Source organism: Polypterus senegalus, unplaced genomic scaffold (assembly GCF_016835505.1).
Source record: "Polypterus senegalus isolate Bchr_013 unplaced genomic scaffold, ASM1683550v1 scaffold_6004, whole genome shotgun sequence".
Lineage (NCBI taxonomy): Eukaryota > Metazoa > Chordata > Cladistia > Polypteriformes > Polypteridae > Polypterus > Polypterus senegalus.
In genome coordinates, this window is record NW_024378007.1 from 18,736 (window position 1) to 31,684 (window position 12,949).

General features: G+C 41.8%; 1 protein-coding gene across 1 annotated transcript; it reads left to right on the forward strand.

The window, feature by feature from the left end:
* The first annotated feature begins 895 nt into the window (after window positions 1-895).
* LOC120519520 (gastrula zinc finger protein XlCGF49.1-like) lies at window positions 896-9,432 on the forward strand. Its single transcript, XM_039742497.1, has 2 exons — window positions 896-1,159; window positions 6,162-9,432. Exon 2 carries the CDS (start codon window positions 6,233-6,235, stop codon window positions 6,890-6,892), a length of 660 nt encoding a protein of 219 aa, XP_039598431.1. The 5' UTR covers window positions 896-1,159; window positions 6,162-6,232; the 3' UTR covers window positions 6,893-9,432.
* Window positions 9,433-12,949: the final 3,517 nt, after the last annotated feature.

Consider the following 12,949-nt stretch of genomic DNA (forward strand, 5'->3'; position numbering starts at 1 on the left):
GGCAGGATTCTATAATTATCAGCCATCCTCTACTATGAATGTTAAACTTAAATAACAACACAACACCTTTGATGTTAGCCACACACTTTTTATTGTTCTCTCCTATAAAACACACCATCATGAGTAACCTCCTACTAACCCACTCTCCTCAAACCCCGAATGTCCTACTCCCAGTCGGGATGCAGTCCTGTAATCCCACAAATAGGAGCACATATATAAGATATAGAACATAACAACTTAACAGAATAAAGCTCCTGGTGCGCAGTTCAAGTCCAACGAGGATATCCAACAAAGCCCTAAATATGACTATGGCTTTAATAGACCTGCCATTGCTGTGTCCAAACATGATGGTGCCGTGTAGATAAAGTGTTGTCATATCTACATGATGGCACTGAAATGTATGCAAATCCCCTTTAATGAAGGTCTGCAGTGCACTTTGATCTCATCTGAATTATTTGATTTGTAATTTTAAACTGTGAGGCAGAGGAGGAAATCAAGACAAATGTGACTTTGACCCAAACCTCATGGAGGGCACTGTGACCCTGAAGTGTGCTCATTATTTTTACTGACTTTATGAAGTTAATTCTACACTTTTATTTTCACAGGGCTTTCCCATTTCACATGGCCATAAACTGAGGTGTCTAATGGCCTCCAGCTCAGGGCTGTCCATGTGAGAAGTGAATCTGAGAAGAGAAGGGCAGACACTTAAAGAGAGAGAAGAGTTTCCCACAGAGCATGGCGTCTGCCAAAGAAGATGGCATGGATGAAAGAACGGTGGACATTAAAGAAGAGAACTGTGATTGGCTCACACCAGAGGATGTGTGTGTGAAGTTGGAGGATCACGAAGAAAGAATTTCAGTTTTTAAAGAAGAAGAGGAGGAGGAGGAGTGCAAGGGGGTGACTGCTGCCATTAAAGCTGAGGATTTGAATGATTTCTCCATTGGTCTTGAACTTCAAAAGCATAAAACTGAGGAGATTTTCAAACAAGAGGCCTGTGAAGAATCTCCATCCAGTTTACAGTCCTGGTCCACTAATACGGGACGACTGGCTACACAGGAGAATTCTGTAGAGCTGAAATCAGAGTTATCAGAGTCTGAAGAGAAAATCACCGAGGGAAATGGGAGAGAAGGAGAAGAGTCACATGGGAGTGTTGGAATAAGTGAGTAATGTGATTAAATATAAAAGAAGAGAGCATTTATAAATTCTAATAGTGGGCGCTTTGATGTTTTTAGAAGATTGAAATGAGAGTGAAAAACAAAGTTAATTGAACTTGGATAAAGACCACCTGCTCGGATACGTGATAACAAACAATAGGTTACCTAATAAATGATAAATTAGAAAAACTTGGGTGAATAAGGAAAAATCTAAAGTGTTGAGCGGATGACTTGAACATCATGAAGCTCTGACTGAAGCTGTGACATGTGTTAGCCTAACGGCATATTACATTCAATGAAAATATCAAAAGTCATATTTTGTTAAAGACATGTATATTTCTTAAATTGTGTGGCAGTTAAGGTAGAAATGTCCTCAAAATGAAATAAATCAGTAAGAATCAAATCCTCACCCCTGTGCACTAAATAAGAGTGAATTTGCTCAAGCCAGTGCTCACCTGATATGTGCCTCGTCTTTCTAATGGTAATCTTGTGCACTTTGACGTTAACAGTGACAAGAGCTACCTGTACAAGACATGATGACATTCAGGGGTCTCGGGTCTTCTGTCAGCATCTTGTGTTCTGCTCTCTGCCTGAACTTGCTGGGGAACATGGCCTGGACAAGTTGGCAGTGGTGTGAAATCTTCACTTGGAGATGATCTTGGACCCTTCGGGTCAATTTGGAGTCACCACTCCTCTTCACTTGTATGTTTTTGGGGATGAGGGGAATCATCTATGCATGTTCTGAGGACAGTCTGGTCCTCCTGTCGTCCACGATGTGTGCTGCCGTACTGAACAGACCCTCGCTGTCCCCACTCGTAGAAGGAGGGCACAGGTAGGACGCCGAATTTTATTGGTCCTCCAGAGAGCCAGTGGCCCAGCATCTCTTGTGGTATGAGGTTCACAGAGATAAAGATTCACCTCTGATGCTGCTGACTCAAATATCGTTTTTATCTTTATTGACAATTTCTTCATGCATTCTGCAGTTCTGTTGGTGGGGAGTTTCTTTGGATCTCTCGGCTGTCATCTGTCACACCAAGTGCGACTGTGTGGTCGAGACACCGGCACTCAGGAGTTTATGTGTTTGAGATTTAGATAGATAGATAGATAGATAGATACTTTATTAATCCCCAAGGGGAAATTCACAGCAGCAGCATACTGATAAAGAACAACATTAAATTAAAGAGTGATAAGTATGAAAGTATAACAGATAGACAATAATTTTGTGTAATATTAACGTTTACCCCCTGGGTGAAATTGAAGAGTCGCATAGTGTGGGGTCTCCTCAGTCTGTCAGTGGAGCAGGATGGTGACGGCAGTCTGTCGCTGAAGCTGCTCTTCTCTCTGGAGATGATCCTGTTCAGTGGATGCAGTGGATTCTCCATGATTGACAAGAGCCTGCTCAGCGCCCATTGCTCTGCCACAGATGTCAAACTGTCCAGCTCTGTGCCCACAATAGAGCCTGCCTTCCTCACCAGTTTGTCCTTCTTCTTTATGCTGCCTCCCCAGCACACCACCCCATACAAGAGGGTGCTCGCCACCACCGTCTGATAGAACATCTGCAGCATCTTATTGCATATGTTGAAAGATGCCAGCCTTCTAAAGAAGTATAGTCGGGTCTGACCTTTCTTACACAGAGCATCAGTATTGGCAGTCCAGTCCAATGTATCATCCAGCTGCACTCCCAGGTATTTATAGGTCTGTACCCTCTGCACACAGTCACCTCCGATGATCACGGGGTCCATGAGGGGCCTGGACCTCCTAAAATCCATCACCAGCTCATCGGTCTTGCTGGTGTTCAGGTTAAGTGGTTTGAGTCGCACCATTTAACAAAGTCCTTGATTAGGTTCCTATACTCCTCCTCCTGCCCACTCCTGATGCAGCCCACGATAGCAGTGTCATCAGCAAACTTTTGCACGTGGCAGGACTCCGAGTTGTATTGGAAGTCTGATATATGTTGGCTAAACAGGACCGGAGAAAGTCCAGTCCCCTGAGGTGCTCCTGTGTTGCTGACCACAATGTCAGACCTGCAGTTCCCAAGACGCACATATTGAGGTCTGTCTGTAAGATAGTTTACGATCCATACCACCCGGTATGAATCTACTGCCATCTCTGTCAGCTTGTCCCTAAGGAGCAGAGGTTGGATGGTGTTGAAGGCGCTAGAGAAGTCCAGAAACATAATTCTTACAGCACCACTGCCTCTATCCAAGTTGGAGAGGGATCGGTGTAGCATGTAGATGATGGCATCCTCCGCTCTCACCTTCTCCTGGTATGTGAACTGCAGAGGGTCCTTGAACCATTGCTTAATTTGGGGGAAAAATCATTATGATAATAATATCTGTTACAGAATACATTCCTGTATAGTGACTATATCAATGCTTTTTATGCATAATTAGTATTATTTTATTTACTGTAGGTCTAAAACTAGGCTCGTACCATTCTACCCAAATAAGAGGGCTGATTACAATTTCGAACTACTCAACGTCCACTTGATAACGATTTATATTTATATAGCAGCTCAGTAAAACTCTGCATCCCTTTCCTCTCATCTACCTACACATTCACTGAAAGGCTAATCAAAGGGATTTAGGAAAAACATCTAATGCCTGGTTAATTAATTATACAAATAAATCAGTCAACAAACACTCATACATAACTATAAATCGACACACAATATTAAGGACACAATTACCACAGGCTGCCTTCTGAGATCAAAAGTTCACGTGTGTTTTCTTGTGCCTCGTAATTCCTTATATTTACTACCATAAAGAGTAGAAGAGCAGAGCCTCAAAAAAATTACTTTCTAATATAAGAATAATGCCTGCGTGTCCAGTCTTTTAAAGAGCAGTCTGGTTGGTCAGTTTAGCTTTGGTTAGGCGGCGAGAGAGGATGTGCGAGTGTGAGACGCCTGATAAGGTGTAAAGGTCTGTGAGGAACGCTGAGAGAGTCAACTTCAAAGACAGCAAGTATAAAACCAGACAGGAGCCAAGAAAGGCACCTCGAAACTAATGGCCATCTGATAAGCAGGCTTTACAGGACTACCCTTGAGAAAGGGAGCAGCGGTGAAGAGAGATTAACACACGCAAATACAGAGGAAAGGCGATGAAGGCACACGTAGGGCAAGAGATGGTAAATATTTTTCATTATTTCATTATCTGTCTTGGACAGGTGCTGTGGCTAGTACACCCATAAATCTTGAGTAGTCACCCTCTTCCGGCTAAAACTACATACAGAGGCTCCAGGTCTGTGCTGCTCAATCTTTTTCCACCTGCTTAACAAAGAGTTGGTTTTGACGTCTTTACACTTTGGTTTGACTCTGCACTTTTCTCACAGAGACCCTCTAGAGCCCTGATGAATGGTATGACATTCGTGGCAGATGCACTCGATGAGCAAACCCTCTTGTTATCTCTTCATAAAGGTGCTGAATGGGAGAACACATTTTTGTATTCATTTTACCAAGCAGAAGAGAAGATCGTGATGTTATAGTCTGCTGCTTTAAGACAGGAATATCCATTTTTAATCCCAGTGGGCATGCAACATACAATATGTACTGTTCCTCCCTATGTTGCACCCCTGCTGTAATCTTCTCATGGGCTGGTTGTTTTAAAATATCTTCAAACTCGGAGTAAGTTGGGGCAGAATGAATCAGGTGGCCAATTTTGTGTCTTCATACAGCCACTGAATTAAACATGACGTGCTGTGACAGGACTCATCAGTTGAATAGCGACTGCCATACACAGCAGGCTGGTAAGTCAGCATCTCCCATGGCCTTTGTGATATTCTTAGTATTATCACACAGTCTGATGTACACTTTCTATTTTGTAATGTTAACGGCTTAGAGTACATTGTGTCACTCGGCAACAAAAGCTTCAGTTTTTTTCCATCACTTGTTTCAGTACAAAGCTTTCATTTGTCCAGTGCACAGTAAGACGTGCTTGAACTCCAAAGGTCATTTATAAAACTGAGTTTGGTGCCGTTGTCTTGTAGAAGACTGCTGAGATTTGTGTGCAAAGTTAGATACAATTCTGCCAAAGCAACATCTGTAAAATCCTTGTGCCCCGGCAGATGGAATCGTGGATCTAAATGATCTACAATGTGACAACTTCCAGAACTGAAAGTGGCTGGTTGTCCAGGCTTACGAATTCCACTGTTTTTGTGTCACAGTAAGTCTTCGGTGTTCTTGCTGTTCGTATTATAAGGTTGAGTTTTCTAAGTGCTGCCATTATTGGAGGCCGAGTGAGAGTAGGTGACTGAGGTAGACTAAGCTTGCTGGTCATCTCAGCCTTTGAACAGCTCGTTCTTCACACCAGTCCCTTTTGTGTTGACTTCTCAGACGCTGAATCAGGTTTGTATTCTTGGAAGTGTTACCAGAGTATACACCATCACTGACTTCTTTTTGCACATATATTAAAAAAAGAAAATTTGTTATCTCTTGTAGGAAGGCAATAAAACTGTTAGACTGGTGAGGATGTGTTTCTGTATGTTGGTAATGTTGGAACTTTGTCTTACATGCTTTTTATCGTTCAAGATCAGATGTTAAGATCAGTTAATTTGGCGATCATCAGTCAAGTCATTTGGAGTGAAAATTGACTGATTTTGATTTATGATCGATTGATCCGATCAGGCCTGTCTTTCACATTTGAGAGAAAGGTGGAGAAATTGAACAGACAGCACCAGAACAAGTAAAGACCTCACATGAAGTGGCCAGACCTTAAATGGCACCTCAGTGTGAGGAAGGAATGCCACCCAGTGTGTCACCACTTTACTTGTACTGTGTCATTTATTTTAAATGGTTAGGAATGTGGACATCAAACCCTGGTATTGCAGGTTCAAATTCAGCTATTGACACCATGAGATCACGAGCAAGTCACGTGACCTGTCTGTGCTCCATTTGGAAAAAACAAGAGAAATGTAACCAATTGTTTCTCAAATGTTGTAAACAATGTCGCCTTGGGTAAAGGTGTCAGGAAACTAATTATAATAACAGTTAAAATGTTTGTGTTATTTCAGATTTACAGAAGAATGGCAGCTTCTCTCCACCTTCATTTGGTCAGCCCTCCCTTCAATACAAAGAGAAAGGTATGAAGAAATCAGCAAGAGGATCAGAGAACCTGACAGCAGCCTTTTTTCAGTGCAGTTCTCTCCCTAATGCTGGAGTAACACAGACAGTAGCCATCAAAACTGATCGACAGCAAGTGGAGAAAGAAATCCAAATTCACAATGGAAAAAAATGTTTGGAATGTGGCAAACAATTCATGCAGAAAAGGGATCTTAATAAGCATATGAAGATTCACACTGGAGAAAAACCTATTTGTTGCCCTGAATGTGGTAAGCCATTCTCAACGAGTAGGCATCTTCAGAGGCACAGAAAAATCCACACAGGAGACAAACCTCATTGTTGCCCTGAATGTGGTAAGCCATTCTCAACGAGTAGCCATCTTCAGAGCCACAGAAGAATCCACACAGGAGAAAAACCTTATTGTTGTCTAGAATGTGGCAAACAATTTTCTGACAAGCGTAGTTTTCAAAGGCACACAAAAAGTCATACTGGAGAGAATCCATATTGCTGTTCTCTATGTGGAAATAGGTTTTTTAAGTTTAGCTGTTTTCGAGTACACTTACAAACCCACACTAAAGACAAAGTGCAGTATATATGTTCTGAATGTGGCAAATGTTATGCACACCATAAAAGTTTTTATAGACACACCAAAATCCATACTGAAGAAAAATCTTTTTGCTGATCTGAATGTGGGAAACAATTCTTAGATTTAAGAACACTTCAGTGTCACATCAGAACTCATACTGGAGAGAAACCTTATTGTTGTCCTGAATGTGATAAGCAGTTCTCACAACAAAGCACCCTAAAGAGTCGCATCAGACTTCACACCGGAGAAAAACCTCACCATTGCTTGCAGTGTGGCAAACAATTCTCACGCCTTAATTCTCTTTATATACATAGAGGAAGTCATACTGGAGAGAAGACTTACAGTTGTACTGAATGTGGAATGCGATTCTCATATAACAGTTCTCTTTACACTCATAAAAGAATTCATTCTGGTAAGAAACACAGTTGTTCTGACTGTGGAAAGCTTTGCTCAGACAGCAGGACTCTTAAAAGACCACATGAGAATTTACTCTGGACAAAAACCCTATTGCTGTCCAGAATGTGGCAAACGATTCTCACGTCAAAACGCACTTAGATGCCACAGAAAGATTAACATCGGAGAGAAGCCTTACACCTGTTGTGAATGTGGTAAAGGGTACTCTTCCAAAAAAAATCTTCAGAAACACACTCAAAGTCATATTGGAGTAAAGCCTGTCCTAGAAATGACAAATGAACTGTCCATTGGCTCCCCAACCAAAATAAAATGAAGAAAAATCTACTGAATGAGGGAAAGGACTTTTAAAGTAGCTAATAAGTATATAAGAATATTGGAGAAAACACTGAAATTGGCAAACAGATCGTAGATGTAAGGTAACCTCAGAGCCACATATGAATTCACATTGGAATGAACACACTGGAATACAACACATATTTCACAAACAGCAAGAATCTTCTTCAACAACTTAAAGGTGCAAAAAAAAAAAACACTCATTGTTGTCCTAAATGTGGTTAATGCTTTTCAGACAGCAGTGGCCTTCATATTCATAAATGACTGGCCTACTGGTGGTAAGCCTCTTAGCTGTTCTGAATGTTGAAAGTGGTCCTCCTGTATCAGCCGCCATCAGTAACACATAAGATTTCATGAAGGACTTCAAAATTGTACATCTAGGACGTCAGCCATACAGGGACTGATCATCTCTGCACCAGTGCTGTGACATAAGATGGTGAACAATACAAACACCAGACAACAGAATGAGGTAGAAACAGTACTGTGCGGTGATAACAACTTCAACCACAGAACACAACTGAAAACGTTCAATGTAATAATAAAAATGGAGAAATCAAATCAAATCCACAGTGCAGTGCCAACTAACAGGGGGTGCCACTGAGAACAAGGGGAATATTTTTGTTTTGGAGCTTTGGAGATGGGGCCTTATCTGAGTACCAATGAACTTGTACCATCTCTGGGATGTCATCTGATGGTTGACGCCTGGGCTGAGTGTAGACAGCCATTCTTGACCCTGATAATGAAGTCATTTAGTGACGTCAGCTGACAGCCAATTCTGTCCAATCAGATACTGGGGAGGGACAGTCGAGGAGGACAGGAGACTAAAAAGAGAGCTGTCACATGACAGACCAATGTAGAGGGGCTTTATAAGACTTTGACACTAATTTAGGTCATCATTTATAAACGATAAGAGTCTTTACAAACCAAACACATTCATCAGCTGTGTGTCAAGGGTGAGTCCAAAAGTGGGAATTTAAGAAGATCTAAATACAAATAAAATGAAACATTCAGGGTTCAAAGAGAAATGTTTAAGACCTGAAGAGGAAGTCACAACAGCATGCTAGGGTTAGCACGGGGACCACAGTTGTGAAGAATATCAATTAATGTATAGAAGGAATTTTATTTAAAATAATAATAATGTTATGAGAATTTGGACACAATACTGAATGTAGAACACAATGACAATGAAATGAACTGATTTTATTGTCTGACAAATAAGAGAAAAAGTGAAGACAAAGCAGAAACACACATTGATCTCTGCTGCCCCAGCTGATAATTTGATAAATTAACCTAAAAATATAACGGATGTCACTTTGCTCCATGTCAGTACATCCTGGGTGGTGTGTGAAGGACGCTCTATACTCTGAATATGTTGGTTCAGTTTGAGTTCAGCACCTTCTTCATATCGATACCCAAGACAACGTTTCTTCATGTCGAGACTACAAGCTGGAGGCCACAGGAGCTCAATAAACTCCAACAGCAGGATGGACGATTAGAAAGCTCTGCTCTGAGAGAGTGTCAGCTACACAAAGCTTCGCTTCATTTACTTAACAGAAAACTCCAAAAAGCAGAAGTGGCCCCTTCTGTACCCCCACCACTGAAGGTCACATTTCACCCCACACTACTCAGTGTTGGTTCACTCTGCTTGGACTTTCTGTATTTTGTAAGTTTATGTTTATTTTTTGGCCACACTCTTTTTACATTTCATTTCATTGATGTTCTCAAATGTGTGAGTATAGCTTGACTTTTACAAGGACTTATCTAAAAAGGAAACATTGGCTATGAAATGCAAGAAGACAGAAAAATATAAAAAGTGGAAAAAACTAAATGAAGAGGTGACAACGATAAAATATGCTCAGTGGCAGAGGTGACGAGGACAAAATCAGAAAGGACAACACAGAAAAGGCAGGTACCAACTGAAAACAAAAGAAGAAAGCTGATTGGTGGAAAGAACTTTCAGTCACTCCTGAGTGGACTGTTGAGGACAGCCGTGACATGCAGAGTTCAAAGTTCATGTGTTTTTGACTTCAAATCTGTGACCATGCACTGAATAAGTCTGTTATTTATCAGTTAGCATGTTCTGAGACTGTAATGTCATCACAAAGATCACACAAACACGTAATGTGGCATTTGTGATCAATCACTTTTGTTGATTTTTATGACACCATTCATCAGCCCTGTATAGAGTGACACTTCCAGATCGGCAACCCCACTGCACCCCGTGGCACATTTGGAGTTTGGGACTGGAGCACAAAGTGGATGGCACTCTGAGAAGGACGGACTTGTAAGACGTGAACAAAACCAGCTGCCCTCCCTGGTCTGTCTTCATTCAGAAGGTCTCACCTGAGTGGTGGGATTGTTCTGCGGCGCTCCTGTTAGCCGACATTTCATCAGCTTCCTTTGTGCGTTTTATCTGATAACCAGCAGAGTTAATCAGAGATGAGCCAGGACTGTTACAATGTGAACGTTCTTGGCATTTTGGTTTGCTTTAAATGTTGTTTCTGCTTCATTACTTTGATTTCTTGGAGGCCGTGTACATTAGAGATTATTAATACATGATCATTTGGTGTTAATAAAGAATTGACAATTAATAAACTGTTTTTATTGCTAATTTATAAGTGTGGCCTGTTGCCATTTTGTAGCTTTATCCTTCTTGACTGTGTTGTTAGGACGTGTTGCACTGTTGCCTCCCTAGAATTAAGTGTCACGTCACCGACGCTCGACCTCACACCCTTCATCACACGTGAGGCAGAATCCAAGATTGCTGATCCAACTGTTAATCAGCTTCAGTGTGTGAGTATAAATTCAGGCTTATTCTCACTTTGACTGTGTTAATGGCTGAGTGTCTAGATTTTGGAGACGGTACGTCATCTGATTAACGGCTCCTGACAAATCTTGCTTTGTCTACGTTAGAAGTTTTGAGTGTAGATATTTGTTGTGTTTCTCCTTTAAATTATTGTAAGTTTTGAGTAAATGGCCTGAGGCTGATGATTCAACCCTCCAAGGACTTCACTGTGTGTACTCATTGGATTGATGATCACTTCAGAGAAATACCATTTTGTTTTCAGTTTTAATATTGAGATTTAAGGCATATCTTCTAGTCGGTGACTGCTGGTGATTTTCATTATGACTCCGTTAAGCACTTTGGTTTTTGTCAATGTCTGCTCTGATTCTTTTACTATTGATTCCTGCTGCAGTTTCTCGATGTGCAAACATCTGATTAGCCACATTTCCTCTTCCCAAATGACAGTTGTAGCTGAAACTCATAAAGCAGGTGGACATTATTCACGCTGCCATCCAGCAGATCATCTCTGGATATTAGTGGCTGACACAACAACACCGTCCATTCAATATAAGGAGCCACAAAGCCGACCCCATCATCTTTGGCTGATCTGCTGTTTTATTCAAAATCAAAGCAGCCTGTTTCCTCCTTATAGGTATTGGAGTTGGACATTCTGAAACTTCTGTGACACCCTGGGGGGCTTTATTAGCTCTGTGCAATTATGGGGGGTTGGGGGCTTCATTGCCAAAACTCCTCTGCCAAGCAGAGTCAAGGCAAAGAGCCTAACAGAGATCTGAGGAAGACAACGTCAGACCAAAGACCTGAAGAAGGATCACCTCTGAAAGACAATGAGTGCACTCCATGACCAACAAGGGTCTTCCCTTGACCCCTGAGCACAAACACAACTCCACACAGCACTGGACATCATCTTCAAAGGGCATGAGTGTGCCAAGAGAAATGAGGACTCTTAACAAGTGACTACACAGCCAGGCCTGCTTTGCCATGTTGAATTGTTATGTGTGAGAAGCTCCTGATTAATGGTCTCATTTAAACTTCTCACTTTTACAAGACTGAACTCATTTGGTGACTCAAGAAAGTTGACAGTTTGGTCCTCTCTGACCCAAAGCTGCTCTTCAAAGTGAGGACACATTGACTGGGACATCATCAAAAAATCTTAAAGAGGAATCCTAAATTAATTTAGATAAACTTTATGAATCCCAAGGGGAGCTTTGGATGCATACAGCAGTAGAAACATAAAAATTCAAGGATGATGACTCACAAGACAAATAATACAATCAATCAATCAATTGATCAAACAATGTAAAGTGTGCAGAAATAGCAAAATTAACGTAAACAGTATCAGCATTTTGTTCAGGATGTCAGGATGAAGCATTGTAGTGGGCAGCAAAGACCCCCAAGGTGCTTCTTAGCACACTGTGGTGGAATGAGCCTGTGGCTTAAAAGAGCCCCACCTGGAGGTGATTTTTCCTGATGACGTCCAGTTTTGCCCCATCCTCTTTCCACCACAGTGCCCAGTGTGCCCAGGGTTTGCCCTGTGATGGGGCAGCTTTTCTGATTGGTTACTTCAGGCCTTGTGCTTCGTTTGAATGCCCCAGGAGATCACAGCCTAGAACAACACACTGGCTACTCCTGACTTTTAGAAGATTTCTAGCAGCTTTCTGCACACATCAACAGATATGTGTCCACTCAGGGAGTCCAGTGTGTGGTCAGACCAGTCTAATGTGCTGCCCATATATACCCCCAGGTACCTGTGCTCTGAACCAGGTGCACGTCCTCCCTCTGAAACGCGAGTGGTCTCAGAGGCTCTTAGCCTGCCAGAAGTCCACCACCAACTCTTTTGTTCTGCTGATATTCGATCAGCATGTGGTTCTCCCTGCACCACAAGCCAAAGTCCTTCACAAGCCTCCTGTTCTTCAACTTGTTTCCATTATTAATACAGCCAATGATGGAGGAGTCTTCTAAGAATTTCTGCAGGTGGCAAATACTGGGATTGCACTGGAAGTGTGCTGTGTAGAGGGTGAACAAGAAGAGAGGCAGAACATTTCCCAAAGGCGCCCAGTATTACACACCACCAGTTCTGACACACAGCCCTTGACCCTCACAAACTCTCGTCTGTTGTTCACGTAGTCCAGGAGACTGAGGGGGGCCTCATGATGCATAGCCTTCAGTCTCTTCAATAGTTAACAAGGCTGAATGGTGATAAAGGCCAAGGAGATATCCAAGAACATGATCATGACTGTGGTGCCAGCTTTCTGCAAGTGATAGCAGGACTGTGGAGCAACAACAACAACAACATTTATTTATATAGCAGATTTTCATACAAATTATGTTGCTCAAAGTGCTTTACATGATGAAGAAAGAGAAAAAAAGACAAAATAAATAAGAATTAAAATAAGGGAACACTAATTAACATAGAATAAAAGTAAGATCCAATGGCCAGGGAGGACAGAAAAAAACAAACTCCAGATGGCTGGAGAAAAAAAATCTGCGGGGTTTCCAGGCCACGAGACCGCCCAGCCCCCTCTAGGCATTCTACCTAACATCAATGACCTCAATCAGTCCTCATTGTATTCAGGGTTCTCATGGATGAATTCAATGATGAT